An 18,752-nucleotide genomic window follows, 5' to 3' on the forward strand; every position below is an offset into this window, starting at 1 on the left:
ACAAAGGAAGAATTGACATTTCAGTTAGAGTCCAAAGGCAGAAAGAAAAAAAAAAAAAAGTCCCAGTTTAAAGACCATCAGAAAGAAGAAAGTTTCTCTTACTCAGGGAAGAGACATCCTTTATATTCTATTCTGACCTTCAACTGATTGGATGAGGTCCGTGCACATTAGGGAGAGCAATCTGCTTTACTCAGTCTACCTTTATTTATTTTTATCTTTATTTTATTTTATTTTATTTTATTTATTTTTGAGGGAAAGCAGAGGGCAGAAGGAAAGGGAGAGAGCGTCTTAAGCAGGCTCCATGCCCAGTGTAGAGCCCGACACGGGGCTCAGTCTCACCATCTTGAGATCATGACCTGAACCAAAGTCAGACGTTTAACCAACTGAGTCACCCAGGTGCCCCTACCTTTAAATTTAAATGCAAATCTCATCTGAAAACACCCTCACAGAAACACCAGGAATGTTTGACCAAATATCTGGGCACCCTGTGGCCCAGTAAAGTTGGCATATAACATTGACCATTGCATACCTGTAAGAGATTGTATGGAGTGGAAAATCAAGATACAGGACAGAGTGGGTAGTATGCTTCCCTTTTATGGTAAGAAAGGGGGGGGCAGAATAGCCATAAAGGTGAATATTTGCTTGCATTCACCAAAAGACATTCTGGGAGAATGCACAGAAACCAAAATTAACCCTATTGCATGTGTGTGGGCACCGAGTGGACTTTTTACTTTTTATGTGTGTTTTATCTATTCAAAACATTGAGTAACAACAAAATTTAAGTATCTTTTTGCATGCCTTCTCCTCTTCTAGGATTGTAAACACTTGGGGAGACAAATTGTGTTTTATATTTGTGTTCCTGGCATTTAGTACATAGTAGGCACTAAATAAACATTTGAGGAATTAATAAATGAATGAACCAGAAGAAATCAGATTTCCTGTGGGTCAGAAAGGGAAGAGGGGTGTGAGGATCAGAGGGGGAAAATATGGCAATGGCTGTCAGAGGGGAAGTTTGGAGAATAAGAGAGATGTTGAGAAGAGTTATAGAATTATAATGTGTGATGTAATCCACTTTCATATTTATGCCCAAGAAACATTCAATAAAATTCCCCATTGTTTGGGGGATTTAATTTGTAGGGTTTCGAACATGATTTTAGATTCAGGCACATCCAGGTATTAGGAATAGCCAGGGTTGGGGCAGGAACTCAAGGAAGAGGAACCTCCAGGACTTGGCCTAGCCTCTGCCGTGGAGGAAGCCAGCAGACTCTTGAGAGCGCGATCCCTGCCACCACACCTGTACTCTGGGCCCACTGTCCTCCCGTCAGGCAGAACCATACCCTACCCAACCTCCTGGTCCCCAAGCCCCTCCACAAACCGTTCCTACCAGCTCCACACATAGGAGTCTCCAGGTGTGGTCCATGATGACAGATTCAGAGAACAGAACTTTGGAGAATCAGTGCAGACTATGGCAAGATAACAGTGCTAGAGCTGGGGTCAATATGTGTGAGGGCTGGTGGTTAATTTGGGGAAAGTAGAAGGTCAGGCTGAAGCCGGTGTTAACCTAAGACCAGGTTGAGTGCAGAGAAGAGGCAGGGAAGAGGCTCAGACCAAGGTCAGGAGTAGTCACCAATTGTATTTTTATTTATTATTTTAGGAGCTCAGGTGAACAGAATTGGGCTACCCATAGTCCTTAGTTCATAACGCTCTCTCCCTGCTTGTCCATAAACAGCCCACTATGAACACCTGTAAACCCACCACCTGCCCAAGGACTAAAACATTAAAAATAACTCACTCCTATGCTTCTTGCATCTCTGCCTTCTGCTTCCTCTCAGAGGTAATCACTATCCTAGATTTTATCCTTTCATTGCTTTTTTCCTCCTTGTGGTAGACAGACAGCTTCTACAATGGCTCCCAATGATCCCTGTCTCCTGGTATTCACACCCGTGCACACCTCTCCCCTTGAATGTGGTCTGGACCTCATGACTTCTAATAGATAGGATACAGCAAATGTGATGGGTGTCACTTCTGTGATTACATTAGACAGGATTGTAATTGCCATCTTGCTAGAAGACTCTGTTAACTCTCTCCCTTGCTGGCTTTGATGAAGTGAGCTAGCATACTGGAAGTGACCAAATGGCAAGGAAATGAGGGCACCAGCCAACAACTAGCAAGAAACTGAAACCCTCAGTCCTACAGCCCACAAAGAACCGAACTCTGTCAACAACCAAGTGAACTTGGAAGTGAATCCTTCCCCGGTTAAGACTTCAGGTGAAACCACAGCTCTAGCCACCACTTTGAGTGCAGCCTTATGAGAAACTCTGAAGCAGAGGGCCCAGCTAGGCCACACCTGGACTCTTGACACACAGAAAAGATGAGATAATAAATTTGTGCTGTTTTAAGTTTGTGGTGATTTCTTACACAGCGATAGAAACTAATACAAGTTATTTTCAATTCTTTTCTATTACAAAGAATGTTGCTATGACTATTGCTATACCGTGTTACAGAATACAGAACACAAGAGCTTAAGTTTCCCCTGGGTATATGCTGAAATATGTCTAGGAATAGAATTGTGGGGTCTCAAAATGTAATTCCAGTAGTCGGTAAATTTTCAGAGTTAGGGTCATATAATGGCCATAGTATCTTGGTCACGGTTGGGAATCAAGCTTGGCCTCAGTCCATAGAACTATGGATCAAGTCTGTGAGCAGGGTTGGGAGTCACACAGAGGACAGGTTTAGGGGTCAGTCCATGGGCAGCGTTGAGGGTGAGGGTGCGGCTACATTTGGGGAGAATCTGAAGCCTGGGTTTGGAGTTGGGTTTGGACAGGGCTAGAAGATTCTGTGAGGGTGAGTTTGGGGGTCAGTCTAAGGCCAGTGTTAGAAGTCAGGCTGTTCTAGTGCACAAGACCTGACCCTGTGATATCGTCAACCTACCAGGCAGCGGCCACCCAGCTGACCAAAGGTGAAACCCACTCTGGGCCTACAAGGCTCTTTCACTCAAAATAGGGGGGGGGGGGGGGCGGGGGGGGCGGGGCGGGCAGTGCGGCTTAAGAAGGGCAAGATATCTAGACAGAGAAGGCAGTCGCAGGAAAGATAGCACAACTTCTTTAATGGCGGTAGTGCGGTCCTGTATCTCCAAAACATTCTCAAAGGTGCCCCCCCCCCCCCCAGGAGGGGAGGGAAGGGTGTTTGGAACAGGCACAGCCCATGTCTTTCCCACTCCTGGCTGAAGCCACTCCTCACCCCTTCCTCTCCAGCTGCTGTGCTCTCCAGCCTCGAGTTGGGCCCCAGGTGAGCGCGCCGGAGAGGGAAGCTTCTCCCTCAGCTGCCTCGGGCAGCTTCCCCCGAGGTCCAGAGCGCAGAGAACTAGCCCGGATGGAGACGCCGCTGTCCTCAGGGCTGGGCGGGGACCTGTTTCTAGCGGTGTACACCGAGTCGGGGCACCGCCCCCTAAGGCCCAGAGCAGGGAGCACCAAGGTGGGGCCCCTGGTGTCGGGCATGGCTTTGGGGAGCATGCCAGGTCTCTGCACGTGGCTTCTGGGTTCTGCAAAGCGGTCCATTCTCCTGACCCGGATGGAGTGGAAGGAGGTGGGTCAGTCCGGGGGGCTGCGTTCTGAGGGCTCCTGCCTCACTGCCCCCCAACTCACCCCCAACCCAAGGGAGGGGAGCGCTGGCGCCCATGAGGCTCTTCGGAGCTGCTGGCTCCGCGCGCCCGTAGGTCCGTCAGTCCGTCGGTGGGTGCGTGGGTGGGTGCGTCGGTCTCGGCGTCCGGGCTCTGGCGGGTACTGGGGCGTCCCCGCGCGGCCCCGGCCGCCGCTCACCGCTGCTTACGCTCTGCCTGCTGGAGCCGCCGGGAGAGATCGTCGATGCGCACGTTCTTGAGCTGCAGCAAATGCTCTAAGCGCCTCACCTTCATCTGCAGGACCTGGGCCGCGCCGCACAAAGGTCAAGCCAGAGGCCCGCTGCCTTCTGTCCCCACCACTGCAGGCCCTAAGCACCCACCGCCCCACCACCACCCGCGCCTTCCCAGTCACCCTCACCTGCACAGTCTCCTGAGAGGCCAACAGCTCCTGCTCCTTTTCAGCGATCTGGAGGACGAAGCTTGGGTCGCCCTGCAGTGCCTGACTATATCCCGGAGGTCGGGGCGCCGGCAGCCGGCCCCCCCTGGGGTGGGAAGCAGCTTAGCGGAGGCCCGAACCTCAGGCCCCATTCTCATCCTTCCAATGCCCCTCGGCCAGGCCTTCGCTCCCCGTCCCCTACACCCCCACTTCCTGCTTTCCCAGGAACAACCTGCCACCACCCTTACCTGCCAGCCCTGTGTAGGCAGATCACCAGGCCTGGTGAGGTAGGAACTCCCAGCCTCCTTACCTGAGCTGCCCTCCTCCCTGGGGGTCCGGGGCACCTTCCCCTCGGGTCTTCTGGGACAAACCTGAGACCAGGCAAGTGGAGGAGTTAACCGTGCTGGAGTCCTATTTTCCTGACTTCTCCCTTGCTTCCCCCAACCCCGGCTCCCCTTCCCCCATGGGAAGGAAGGACAGGCGGAAAGCTTCTCCTGGGAGAGAAGAAAAGTAAAGGCCACTTTACCCACATCCATGTAGCCAGTGCCATCCTGGGGAGCCAGCTCCTGAAAGAACCCCCAGGGTTTACTGTGAGGTAGGATTCGCTCATCCCCAAGGAGCCCCATGTCTCTTCCGTGGTCCCCAAGACCAGGCTCCCTTTGCCAGACACCCTTCTCCCACACTTCTTGCCAAGGCGGGGCTTCCCGCTGCCTGGGAAGCTCCCACAAAGTAGTGGGAGAAACTTGAGTGGGGTGGCACCTGTAAGGAGCCCGCGCCCTGCTTCCTGCGCCTCTGGCGCTCCTCCAGGCGCTGCCTCAGCGGAATGAGCACTAACTCCACCACGCCTGGCGCGCATTGCGCGATCTTGCGCATCACGTCCTCTGGTACCGAGAAGTTCAGCTTGTTCAGCACCTTCCTGGGAATAGACACAGGAATGGAGGACTGGGTCCTCGGGGAATGAAGTGAGGGGCGTGGGGGAGAAGGAAGGGGGTGCAGCCCTGGGGGAATGAGCCAGAATCTTGGTTGTCACGTTTCCTTTGTCTCCTCAAAAACAACAACAACAACAACAACAACAACAACAACAACAAAAAACCCTTGATTTTGTTACCAGTTCTGCCTGCGTTGTCCCTCCCTACCCTGACACCAACAGAGTCCCAGCTTCCTGGGATCCTGGGGAGGGGGAGGGGGGAACGGGGTTAGAGATTTCGCTAGTGTACCCAAGTATTCTGCTACCTGTTTAGGTGACCCCAGTTGTTGAGCTTCTGTTGGAGAGAGTTGGCAGGGACATAATTGTGCATCTCCACCATCTTGGGGAAGTAAAACTTGATGACTTCTGCGACCAGGACTGAGGGAAAGGAAGCAGATGTGGAAGGTGGGGGAGGAGGCAGTAGGTAAGGGAGAAGGAGTAGGGAGAAGATGTGCGTGTAATGAGAGAATCGGGGGTTACAGAATGGTGTGACCAAGCGGATGGGTGGAGGTGTGGAAAGGGAATGGGTGATAGGGAGGGAGGGGTGGTGGAGGAGAGGGAAGGAGTTCAAGAAAGCAAGATTAGAAATGAGTGATCAGCCTCCAGCATACCCCAGAGAAGCAGCATCCCATCCCCATTAACTCAAGCATATGAAAACTGAGGTGTCTGGTCTTCAGAGAAGGAGTTTCCAAGAGAGCCTATCAGGAGCCTGGGGCCCCACCCTAGGCATTCACATGGACACACACACACACACACACACACACACACACTCCAACAGCAAAGTCCCAGGATCACAAATACATATGCACACAAGACCCCCTACATGCATACAGGACAGAATGTATCAACAAACATATGCACATACACAAGCTCAGAATCCCACAAGACAGATATATAGAATATAGTAATGAACAAGTACATACAGAGAGATGCACAAAAACATACACAGACACACGTCTTAGTCATTAAAGTCCCAGGAGGGCATCACAGACTCACACTCAGACACCACAACCACACATGCCTAAAGAATAGAACAAGGGGACATACATATAGACCCACACACAGCCATATTCCCACAGATACAGATAAACACACACGCGCACACATTTGTATAATTGAAGTTCCAGGAGATAGTCAGACACCCCCCCCCCAACATACACATACCCACATGCACAGAAACACAAAGAGACACATGCACACAGACCCCTTACACACGTACATACAGAATATGTAGACAAACACGGACACATGGGACACACACAGGGGTGCACACACACTAAGGTGCACACCTCCATCACTGAAGTCCCTGGAGAGATTTCTCTTGGGCCGGGATAGGGGGATGTTGTCTACCCACAGGTACAGCTGGTGCAACGCCTCCTCGTCCACGCTGCCAGCCATTGGCACCCCCAGCAAGGCAAGACCGTTCCAGTCGTGCAGCGTCAGCGCCAAACCGCACGATCTCTCAGATGCCTCTTCTTTCGCCACCGAAGGCGCCCAGACCGGCCTCTGCCTCTCAAACCGGGAAACGCGCTTCCCAGCTGGGAGCAGCCATATTGTTTTCTGAAACCATGGCAACTATCCTTGACTCGGAGGGGAACAGGGGCTTCTGGGAATTGTAGTTTTCTCCCTCTACCTACTCTCAGGCCCCAGCTTTGAATAGGCGATTAGGTGGCCTTGTCTTCCCAGCATCTGCGCCCACTCCACCTGATCAGCCACTGGCCCACCCTGGGACCTGCCAAACCCAACTGGGCCCTCAGAATCCCTGCCCCAGCATCCTCAGGGCCGAGATTCCCCTTCTGGATCCTTCAGCTATCAGTCCCAAGTGAAGGCAGCATCCCAATGTTCCTCAGCTTTATCTGGGTGTCCACTGTAATTAATCATCTGCTGCTTCCCACCTGGATTGTGTGATAGGCTGTGTGACAGTGCCTCCTTGCTGGGTCCCTCCTCAAAGCTCTGTGCTATTAAGGCCATCACCACTACTGCCCTTCCCAGCAGTGTCCTGGTAGGGCATTTAATGTCACCCAGCCTCCCAAGGAGAATACTAGGGCTCAAGGCCAGTGCCTCGGGCAGGTTATTTAACTCCTTAACCTTATCTTCCCCCTTTGTGAAGTGGGAAGGCTTCTATTTGTCCCAGTGGGGTAAGAGGGAGGAAAATGGGAAGGGTACTTACAGATCTGCATTTGTATGGGGACTGAGGATATGGGAATTGGCTACAGGTATAAATGCTGCAATAGCTCCTGTAAACACTCCCATAATCCCTCATCTCCCTCCAAAGAGCTGTTCTTCCATGGGTTAAAAATGCACTTCAGTAGCCAGTTCCATTTCAAAGGAGCACTATTTTTAGAAGGGTTAGGGATGTGGGTTCTGCCTTAGTGAAAGGACACAAAGTAGCAGTAAAGGGGCTCCTAGGGTCAGCCAGGGAAGAAAGTTTGCTTCCACCGAAGACTAGCAATGTGGCTTTGGGCACATTACTGGACCTCTCTGTGTCTGATTTCTCGTGGTTTCACCTACCTCATAGGGGTTTTGTGAGCATCTAAAGTGCTTAGCACAGCGCCTGGCACACAGCAAGGGCCCTATTAACATCACTTGGTGCCATCATTATTGAGATGATCTCAGTTCCAGCAGAAGAGAAGACAAATGGAAATGATTTGCCTTGTTGGTATTTGAGATGAGGGACTGGGTTGAACAGGGGCACCTGGGGAGAAACCTACCGCTCCCATCTTACTCCAGAGCAGGCCAGGGGGGTAGGCTGGGCTTCCTTAGGACTTTCCAGTTTCCTCCTCCATAGCTCAGATGGGGGTAAGGGGAATCCCAACTACTTCTTGCCGTCACTTAGTTTCATTGCCTTTAAGGCTTACAGGGAAACCCTGAGTTCCAGGAGTGTGGAAGGCCAAGTATGGAATCGTCACTCTACCTTCTTGTTTTAAAATCATACATATTGGTCTTGCCTTTCTGAAGGGACCACACCCAGGGCAGGCAAGGGACAAAAGATGGCCTAGATATCCCCCCACCCCCAACATTCCAGGGTGGAGAGAGGAAGAACTGAAAGGAAGTAGTGGGGAGGGAACCACAGTGGTGATGTGCCAGCCCTGGTGAAGGTGGGAAAACCGGTTTGGGGCCCAGAGCTGCCTGGCCTCCCCAAGCCCAGGTCCTCCCCTAGTTGGAACCAAGGGGGCCTGAGGGCCTCAATGAGGGAGGGGCTGGGCCCTGACAGGAGAAAAGGGGTTAGAGGTCAGCAGAGGCACCAATCTTCACCTTTGGACTGGGGTGCCCCCTGGAGGGCACCACAAAGCGAGTTGCCCATTCTTCCTCACCCTCTTGGGGGTGCAATGTATCCCAGGAATTTTATCTTCCTCCTGTACTGTCCCCAGGATAACCAGCCACCAGGCTCGGAAATGCTAATCACTGAAAGGCCTAAAGGGCTCCCTCTTTAAGAATCAAAAGTAAACCAAGGGAGGCCCTGTATGTACCTCCGAACTCCAACCTGGACCACAGGAGTTGCCCCAACACTCCTTTTGCTCTGCCTTCTGGCCCCACTCCTACAAGGACCAACTTTAACGGGCTTGATAGGCCTAGTTCCCAGTTTAATTTGGTCCAACAGGGATTGCTGGCTCCCTCCCTTCCCTCCTAGCCAACTGATCCTGAGCTGCTTCTTTCTAACCCCAAAGCAGGATAAGACCCGACTTCCTCAAACCCAAGGAGATACACTAAAGCCCCCTTCCTCCCCAAGCTTGGATAATACTTAGATATGGAGGTGGTCCCTCACCCCAGTCAGGGTGTAGGCTGTGGCCGCCCTCTCAACGCTTGGTTCCATGTCCCACCAGAGCAAGGACCAAAGGGAGCCAGGAAAGGACGTGTTCCCAAGACAGACGCAAGCCCAGACCATGAAGGATGCACCCTTGGCTGTTAAAACGTTCACCCCCACAAAAGGGGGGTGGACAGATTTATTGAATTCAGACTGGGAAAGGAGCGGCTGGATGGCTGGACTCTGGGCCCAGCCCCAGGCACCCTGCCCAGGATAGGGCCCTGCCAGAGAGGGAGGAGAGGCATGGGGCCTGCAGCTACCCACAAGGGAAGTGCCCATTATCACTCCCCTGGAGGGCCTCTTGGGAACCTCCAATTTGGAAAGAAAACCAAGGGCCACAGTAACCTGGACTGGGCCAGAGAAAGGGATTGGGAAGATGGGGAAGCAGGCAGAGGCAGGCTCAGGAGCCTGCGGTGAGTTAGACTGTGCTTCTCAAGGCGGCCCAGGGGCAGGGTGGGGGGCTGCCAGCCTTGTGGCGGCCTAGGCTGGACTTTCCTCTGGAGCCCTTCCCAGAATGGCTTTGGGGTCCCCCCCACCAAACACCTGGTGTGGACGGCAGAGGGGAGAGGCACTCTCCGGCCGGGAGCCTCCAGGGCCCAACCCTGGCTGCTACTGTGGCCTAGTCCACTGATGGCATGGTGTGGTAGCACCGGACAGCTCCCCACCCTCCCCACCTGGTCCCCCAAGCCCAGGGGCAAATGGGGAGGAAAGAGGACTCTGAGAAAGAGGCAATAAGCAGGCAGTGAGGCTGACCCCAGCCCTGGGCCCTACCGAGGTGGCTGGGCCTGTCACAGGGCCAGAGGAACATCACTAAAGGATCTGGAGCTCCCCATTCTGGCTCCATCCACAGCGGCTGCCCAGAGAGTCCTCTGCCCTGGGCTGGTGCTGCCACATCTGGGTTGGGCATGGCTAGGCCCAGTGGCTCAGCTCTGATGTCCAAGACCCCGAACTCCTGCCTGCCGGGCATGGTTCTTCCTGGTCACGTGGACCAGATCGTGTTCCAAATGAAGGATGTGGCTCTGCACACGGTCATCAATGGGGAAGGAAGTCAGGTACCTCTTGACCATAGCGAAGTAAGCCATGGCCTCCCCAAAGCTGGGCACAGGCACCTCATCACCATCTTCCTCCTCATCTTCATCATCTTCATCCTCCTCATCATCCTCATCTTCCTCCTCTTCCTCACTGTCAGACTCAGAGTCCTCTTCACCCTCCAGGAAATGGAGAGTAGGGCACTGGGCCTCCTCCTGGGCACCGTAGCCCCCGAAGCTGCCACCAGCTTCTACTACCCCCTGGGCCCAGTCCTCAGCCTCCAAGCCCTCAGAGGAGCTCTCTTCCTCCTCTTCCTCCTCCTCTTCATCACTGTCATCAACATCACCCTCCTCTTCCACCTCCTCTTCCTCCCCCAACTCCTCTCCTTCCCCCCCTTCCTCCTCCTCACCCTCTTCTTCCTCCTCCTCCTCCTCCCCTTCACCCTCCTCTTCCTCTTCCTCCTCTTCTTCTTCCTCCTCTTCCTCCTCCTCCTCTTCCTCCCCCTCACTCTTGAGGGCAGTGGTGATGGTGGCATTTGGGCCACCCCCGAAGCCAGCCTCACGAAAGCAGGCAGCTATGTCCGAAGGCTCCACTGCCTGCCAGGCGGCAGCCACGAAGTGCAAGGCCTCCATCAAACCTAGCTGCAGGCCTGAACGATCCTGGCCCTCTAGTGCGGCCATGGCCTTGAGTAGCATAGCCTGGCGGTAGTGGCCCTTCACCTGTTGGACCACTCCCCGCTCCAGCGGCTGCACGGTGCCCGGCGGGAAGAAGGCCAGCTGTACATGCCGCAGGCCGGAGGTATCCAGGGACTGGGCAGCCAGGCGGCCGGCCAGTAGCAGGACTCGGCGAGACTCTGCAGCCATGCGAGTGTCCAGGGCCTTCAGGTACTTGGCCAGGGCCTGCGTGGTGACACCACCCTTAGAGTTGGCGGTGTAGTCGCAAGGCAGGCCGGCTTGGCCTGCACGGGGCTTGGCCGACTTGCCGGCCACAAGCGGGGGCAGCTTCTCGCTACCGTCTGCGTTGGCGCACAGCAGGACGCTCAGGCGCTGGGTGGCCCTGCGCGCCCGTCCATCGCTGCCGCACAGCCCCGCAGCCTGGTCGGGCAGGAAGTCGTACCACAGACTGGTCTCAATGGCGCTGAACACGTCCTGGGAGGCGTAGCCCTCGGCCACCGACGGCGGCTGCTCCTCCCGAGCGCGCCAGCCCGTCGAACCCCCGCCGCTGCCCTCCGAGGGCACCGCAGGTGGGCTGGCGGGAGCCGCTGGGGGCCGGGGAGCAGCACTGCGCGACCGGGCGCGGGCCACACCGCTGCAGGACACCACACCGTGGCGCCGGCGGAAGCGGTCCAGCCAACCGTTGGAGGCGGTGAAGTCGTCCATGCCCAGCTCCTCGGCTATACGCAGCGCCTTCTCCTTGAGGATGATGCCCTTGACGGGTAGGCCAGCGGCGCGGATCTGCTGGAACCAGGCGATGAGCAGCCCCTCGAGCTTGTCGTAGGGGGACAGCTTGTTGGTCTTGCGGCAGGTGGAGGCCACACCGTACTTGCGCTCCGACGCCAGGATGGCGCGCTTGTTCTTCAGGATGGTGCTCAGCGTGGACGGCGGGATGTTGAAGCGCCGCGCGATCTCGCCCTTGCGCAAGTCCGGGTTCTCCTCCACCTCCTGGATGATCCGCGACTTCTCCCGGAACGTCAGCTGCCGCCGCTTGGGGCCCATCCCGGCGCGCCCCCCGCCCCGGGGCCCGGCGCCACCGCCGCCGCCCCGGGGCGGGGGGCCCGGGCCCGCGGCGGGGGGCACCTGGCGGCCTCTCCCGCGCGCCCCGCCCGAGACAAAGCGGCTCGCGGGGCGGCGGGCGGGGCGGTGACCCGGCCGGGCCGGGGGCACCTTCGGGGGCGCCGGCGGGCGCGGCGCCGGGCGGCGGGCGGCAGGCGGCGGGCGCGGGCGAGGGCGGGCGGCGCGGGCGCGGAAGGCAGGAAGTGCCGCGGCGCGGGGAGCAGGGAGCGCGGCGAGCGGGGCGGAGCGGGCGGAGCGGGATCTCGCGGGAAGCGCGGGGACGCCCGGCGCCGCCTCCCCGCCCTCCGCGCCCACCCCCCTCCCCGCCGCCCCGGACCGACCGCGGGGGGGCGCTGCGGCCTGCTGGACCCGCCAGCGCTCGGGCGTCCGGAGACCCGCGGGCGAACGCGCGGGCAGGGGCGCGGTGCCCGGCCTCTGCGCCCAGTGGGCACCGACCTGCTGTTTATAAAGAGTAACAACTGTGTTTTGTGGTTTTTGTTTTGTGACAGCAAAATCTGCGGAATCTGAAAAATACAGGAAACTAAAAATCATCTTTCACCCCAACACCTGGAGAAATGCGCAGGTAACATTTTGGTACGTTTCCTTCCAGTCTTTTCTCTAGGTTCATGCAGTTTTCTTTTTAAAAATTTATTGCATAAAACTGGCATCAGATGTATACACTGTATAACTGGCATCTCCTGCTGTTTTACCTGGCATCAAGTGATGAGAATTTTGCCACTTGATGAAGTATTGCCAACATGCTTTTTAATAGTTGTATATTGTTCCAATTATGGGTGAACACTAATCTGTGTAGCCTATTGTTACCCATTTAGATTATTTTTACAAGCAGCATTACAATTTTAAATCTATTTGCTAGTAATCCCCAAATCCATAGATGAACACTGATAACATCTCCGTGTGTCACCTTCTGGACTTTTCCATGCATACAGGCATAAATGTGTTTTCAGCTACAGAAATAATGTCGTTTATATATATAAAAGCATACATACACATGAATCCCTGAAACCTCCTCCTGCACCAAACAAATAAAAATGACATATTCTTAAAACAATGAATGCTTTGCAGTAGTTAAAAAAAAAAAAAATCTCTTAGAGTAGTTTGAGGTGTGTAGTCAGAGAGGAAGGCTGTGACCCAGGGGGATGGGCTAAGGACCTGGATGATCTGGATGAGGCTACAAACAAGTGGATGTGTACAAAGAAGAGGACCAAGGACAGTGCCCTGGGCTCTCCAAGGTTAAGGGTTCAAGAAAGGACTAACAAGAAATTCATGAAAAACAGCTGAAGAGGTTGGAGAAACACCAGGCCTGTATGGTGTTCTGGAGGCCAAGGGAAGAAAGTGTAACTCACTGCTGTGTTACCGTGTCTATTTCTTTGAATGCCATTTGAATGTGAATTTTCTAGTCATACTTTTTGTCCATGTTTCTCTTGTATTTGTCTTTTTGTGGACTTACAGGAGCTCTTCATATGCTCTGAACACAAAATCTTTGTTAAGTATATTGCAAATATTTTCTTCCAGTCTGCTACTTATCCTTTAACTTAGCCTAGGGAATCTTAAATATGAGAAGTTTATAACCTTTAAGTAAGCAGCTGTGTCAATTTTTTCCTTTATTGTTTCTGGGTTTTGTGTCTTACGTAGGCCTTTTCCACTCCTGAGACATAAAAAATATTCTTCTAATCACAAGGTCTAGAAGAACATGGGAGATTTTTCCCTACAGGGGCCAGATCAGTGCTTGGCCCATAATGGGTATATGGTTCCTGTGCAAAGGTGAGTGTAAGGCTACATGTCCGAGACCCCTTGCCACACATTTTCAGGAAACCGTGTCTACATTTTGGTGGTTTCATCAATGTACACATATGTCCCTCCTGCCTCTTCACCCATCTTGGCTTATAATCAATGTGTGTTTGGGTGAATGGACAGTGGGTGGGCTTTTTTTTTTTTTTCTACTTCGCTGAATTTTCCCATAAGCAAGTACAACAGGACCTTTAAAATTAAAAGGAGAATGGAAAGATTGCTGAGGGACATGAGGAATAATGATTAGGTAGGTAGAATGGGTATTAGGCCTAGTGGGTAGCTTTGGACAGCCTAGGCCAAGACGAGAGAAGGTGGACTGTGGACTTCTCTAAGGTGGGGAATTGGAAAGATGGGGCTTACAGAGGGAGGTGGGGGGATCCCAGGGCTCCAGATGGATCGACGTAGGAATTGCTCAGCTGAGAGGGAGTGGAAATGGGCCCTATGCCCTGCTACAGGCAGCAGGTAGACCAGATATCTGGAAATGGCTGTGCTGTCAACACAAGTGTGTGACTTCTTTTTTGTCCTGAAAGTGGCCATACTGGTATTTTTTTGTGGGAACCAAGGATGGGCCTGGAAGGTGAAGACAATGTGGGCCTATTGATACAGGTGGATACAGTTACTAGGACAGAGATTGTCTAGATATTTGAGGACATCTCTAGAGTTTCTAGAGCCAAGAGTCCCAAGATAAATACATTTCTCCCCTAATCTTCCATAATTCTACTCACACTTTCATTTTTTTTTTAATTTTGAGAGAGAGTGAGGAAGAGCATGTGAGAGCAGGGGAGGGGCAGAGAGAGAGGGAGAGAGAGAATCCCAAGCAGGCTACACACTGGCAGCACAGAGCCCAACGTGGGGCTTGAACTCATGAAATGAGAGATCATGACCTGAGCCAAAATCAAGAGTCAGACACTTAACTAACTGAACCACCCAGGTGGCCCCATCCTTTCATTTTTTCAAGTTTATTTATTTATTTTGAGAGAGAGAGAGAGAGAGAGAGAGAGAGCAGGGGAGGAGCAGAGAAACAGGGAGAGAGAGAATCCCAAGCAGGCTCTGCACTGACAGCACACTTTGCTGTCAGTGCAGACCCTGACTCAGGGCTCGAACTCACAAACCATGAGATCATGGCCTGAGCTGAAATCAAGAGTCAGACACTTAACTGACTGAGCCACCCAGGTGCTCCCCCCATCCTTTCATTTTAACAGCTTTATTGAGATATATTTCACGTATCATACAATTCACTCATTTAGCATATACAATTCATAGATACATGCAACTGTCACCACAGTCAGTTTTAGAGCATTTTCATCACCTTAGAAAGAAACCCCTGCCTGGATACCTCATATGAATGGAATCAATAACACATGTCTTTTATGACTGGCTTCTTTCACTTAGAGTCATATTTTCAAGATTCATCCATGATGAACTATCTGTTAGTGCTTTATTCTTTTCTTACAGCTGAATAATATTCTATTGTATGGATATAAGACATTTTTATCCATTTATCATTTGATGGACATTTGGATTATTTCTGTTTTGGCAGTTACGAATAATGCTGCTGTAAGCATTTGTTTGCAAGCTTTTGTGTGAACATGTTTTCATTTTTCTCGGGTATATAGCTGGGAGTGGAGTTGCTGGGTCATATGGTAACTCTTATGTTTTTTTTTTTTTAATTTTTTTTAACGTTTATTTATTTTTGAGACAGAGAGAGACAGAGCATGAACAAGGGAGGGTCAGAGAGAGAGGGAGACACAGAATCTGAAGCGGGCTCCAGGCTCTGAGCTGTCAGCACAGAGCCCGACGCGGGGCCCGAACTCACGGACTGTGAGATCATGACCTGAGCCGAAGTCGGACGTTTAACCGACTGAGCCACCCAGGCGCCCCAGGTAACTCTTATGTTTAATTGTCTGGGGAACTACCGGATTGAGTACCAGATTCAGGTCTTTGAATTAACTTGAAAATTGTACCTGTTCTTTGGAAAATATTTTAAAATACAGAAGATGTTGAGGGTACAAACATTTAATTCCACTATTCAGAGAATATTCTTGTGGGATACTTTTCTGTGCATATTGTTTTTAGTGGGACCATAGTTGGCATAATATTTTGTAGCCCATATTGTGAACATCTTTTCACATCAATAATTATTTTCATCAGTGAGTTTCAACTTTCTTTTACGCTAGGAACCCTCTCTTGAAAAGACCATCTTCTGAGAGCCCATTATGTAATCACTCAAATATCAACAATTACTTATTGGGCCCCTGCTGGATGCCAAGCATCCCTACCTGCCCCCATGCCCATTCTCTTTAAAAGCTGCAGGTATTACACGGTATAGAGGAGTCACCTCATTAGCTGCTCCCCTGTAAGAACACCCAGCTTGCTCTCTGCATTTCATTGTTACTAACGATGACTCAATGAACAAACATCTGTGTGTACTTTTATCATCTCTTTAAGAGAAATCCATAGAGGTGGGATATGGGGTCAGAGGCCAACCTTGGCCGTGGGCCCATACGAGGTGCCTGGAGATGAGAGAAGAGGCAAATGACTTGGTCCCTGTTCTTCAGCTCAGTCAGCTTGAGGAAGTGACATTCGGGAAAGGGAAAAGGAGATTTCAATAAATAAAGCTCATATCTTGCAATAGTTCCTTTTTAGGAATTCATTCTGTGTATGCCTGCTGCATCAATGTAAAAATGAATAACCTGAATGTTCAGCATTAGGGAATTGAGTAAATATATGCCTTTATGGTACTCATATGGATCCACCTCCAAGTAAAAGAAAGCAAGGGGTAAAACAATGTTTCACATACTGTTTGTTATATCTGTAAAAATATGGACATATGCTTGTACACATATAGACCTACACTGCCCACTATGGTAGCCACTAATAGCATGTGATTATTGAGCACTGGAAATGTGGTGAGCACAAGCTGAGATGGGCTGTGAGTGTAAGATGCACATTGAACTTTGAGACTTGGTACCAAAAAAAAGTATCTAAAATATCTAATTAGCAGCACCTAATCTCACAGCTCGTGCGTGGGTTCAAGCCCCGCATTGGGGTTACCTGCTGGAAGCCAGCTTGGGATTTTCTCTCTCTCTCTCTCTCAATCCTCCTCCACTCATGTGCTCTCTCTCTCTCAAAATAAATAAATAAACTTTCAAATAAGATATATAATTAACAATTATTATATTGATAATATGTTTAAATGATAACATTTTGAATATATTAGATTAAATAAAATATTAAAATTTCAACTGTTTCTTTTATATTTTTTAATGTGGCTACTAGAAGATTTTAAATTATGTATATGGCTCATATTTGTGCCTGCCATTATGTTTCTATTGCCTAGGACTGTCATAGACTATCTCCAGAATATGCAAGTTTATGATAGTGACTGCATCTGTTCTGAATGTTTGTGTGGGATGGAAGATTGACTTTTCACTGCTGTTTTGTACCATTTGAATTTTCTCCTTTGTTCAAATTTTTGGTACCATGAACCAATTTTTTTTTAAGTTTATTTGTCTTTGAGAGAGAGAGAGAGAGAGCGAGCTCACGAGGAGGGGAGGGGCAAAGGGAGAGAGAATCCAAAGCAGGCTTTGTGCTGTTAGCATGTAGCCCTACACGAGGCTTGAACCCACAAATGGTGAGATCATGCCTGAGCCAAAATCAAGAGCCCGACACTCAACTGACTGAGCCACCCAGGCACCCCAGTAACATGTTCCAATTTTTTTTTTTAATTTTTTTTTTCAACATTTATTTATTTTTGGGACAGAGAGAGACAGAGCATGAACGGGGGAGGGGCAGAGAGAGAGGGAGACACAGAATCGGAAACAGGCTCCAAGCCATCAGCCCAGAGCCCGACGCGGGGCTCGAACTCACGGACCGCGAGATCGTGACCTGGCTGAAGTCGGACGCTTAACCGACTGCGTCACCCAGGCGCCCCCATGTTCCAATTTTAAAAAACCATTTAACATGTCACAAGCCATGACGGAAAAGGCACTAGAAAAATGAATCCCATAAAGATGCCGTGTGGATGGAGTACTATGTGGCAATGAGAAAGAATGAAATATGGCCCTCTGTAGCAACGTGGATGGAACTGGAGAGTGTTATGCTAAGTGAAATAAGCCACACAGAGAAAGACAGATACCATATGTTTTCACTCTTATGTGGATCCTGAGAAACTTAACAGAAACCCATGGGGGAGGGGAAGGAAAAAAAAAAGAGGTTAGAGTGGGAGAGAGCCAAAGCATAAGAGACTCTTAAAAACTGAGAATGGGGCGCCTGGGTGGCTCAGTTGGTTGGACGTCCGACTTGGGCTCAGGTCATGATCTCGCGGTCTGTGAGTTCGAGCCCCGCGTCGGGCTCTGTGCTGACAGCTCAGAGCCTGGAGCCTGTTTTGGATTCTGTGTCTCCCTCTCTCTCTGGCCTTCCCCCGTTCATGCTCTGTCTCTCTCTGTCTCAAAAATGAATAAATGTTAAAAAAAAATTTAAAAAAACTGAGAACAAACTGAGGGTTGATGGGGGGTGGGAGGGGAGGGTGGGTGATGGGTATTGAGGAGGGCACCTTTTGGGATGAGCACTGGGTGTTGTATGGAAACCAATTTGACAATAAATTTCATATATTGAAAAAAAATAAAATATATAAATAAATTTAAAAAATAAATTTTAAAAAAATGCCGTGTGGGAACAGGCTTGGAGAAGCAGAAGGATTTTGCAAATGTGATAATTTTTCCTTCTTTTCTGCCAAGGTACTGGGGTCACACCAGACCCCCTTAAGTGAGCCCACAGCTTGATGTGTACAGTTTAGAGGCACGGTGTTCCTTTCATGGGAAGTGGAGCTTTCTGAAGCCCAGAACTGTCATTGTAACCAGGACCTGGCTGGATGTGGGGAGTTGTTTCTCATACAAAATGATTGCAAATATCTATTTTAGCTTATTTTTATTGACTATCTTTTTTTTTTTTTTTAATTGGGCACGTAATCTGTGATCTAACTGGCAAAAGGAGATGTGGGAAGATACACAGAGCTGATGGGAGGAATGCTCTGGAATGACCCCTCTGTGGTCTTGGGCTCTCTTCACTGGCCCAGAGGTGACCTCTGACTGTGAGATTTCAAAGGATTCAAGAGTGTCACACTCCCCCACCTTTTGTTGACCACACACAGACACACCTTCCCCACACCCTGTAGAAGCCTGTAAGCACATTTGTGTGTGTGTGTGTGTGTGTGTGTGTGTGTGTGTGTGTGTGTGTTGGGGGGGGGGGATAACACCAGCTGGGTTGATTTTGAAAACGCAACCCTTCAGTTTTATTTCTGGTCTTTGAAG

The 18,752-nt window shown here is 51.0% G+C and overlaps 2 protein-coding genes across 3 annotated transcripts; both read right to left on the bottom strand.

The window, feature by feature from the left end:
• Positions 1–3,079: 3,079 nt before the first annotated feature.
• SPEF1 (sperm flagellar 1) lies at positions 3,080–8,815 on the bottom strand. 2 transcript variants are annotated; one of them, XM_045445186.1, is made up of 8 exons: positions 6,312–8,815; positions 5,289–5,400; positions 4,815–4,971; positions 4,582–4,621; positions 4,366–4,426; positions 4,038–4,161; positions 3,819–3,922; positions 3,080–3,561 (listed from the first exon to the last, which is right to left on the bottom strand). In XM_045445186.1, the coding sequence occupies exons 1-8, from the start codon at positions 6,418–6,420 to the stop codon at positions 3,237–3,239; spliced, it is 1,032 nt and encodes a 343-aa protein (XP_045301142.1). In that variant the 5' UTR covers positions 6,421–8,815; the 3' UTR covers positions 3,080–3,236. The 2 variants fall into 2 exon arrangements, with proteins under 2 accessions (XP_045301142.1, XP_045301143.1); XM_045445187.1 differs by having other exon boundaries at positions 3,444–3,922.
• Positions 8,816–8,921: 106 nt separating this feature from the next.
• Positions 8,922–11,787, bottom strand: CENPB (centromere protein B). The gene has a single exon (XM_045445185.1). It carries the CDS (start codon positions 11,569–11,571, stop codon positions 9,751–9,753), a length of 1,821 nt encoding a protein of 606 aa, XP_045301141.1. The 5' UTR covers positions 11,572–11,787; the 3' UTR covers positions 8,922–9,750.
• Positions 11,788–18,752: the final 6,965 nt, after the last annotated feature.

This window comes from Leopardus geoffroyi, chromosome A3 (genome assembly GCF_018350155.1).
Source record: "Leopardus geoffroyi isolate Oge1 chromosome A3, O.geoffroyi_Oge1_pat1.0, whole genome shotgun sequence".
NCBI classification, from domain to species: domain Eukaryota; kingdom Metazoa; phylum Chordata; class Mammalia; order Carnivora; family Felidae; genus Leopardus; species Leopardus geoffroyi.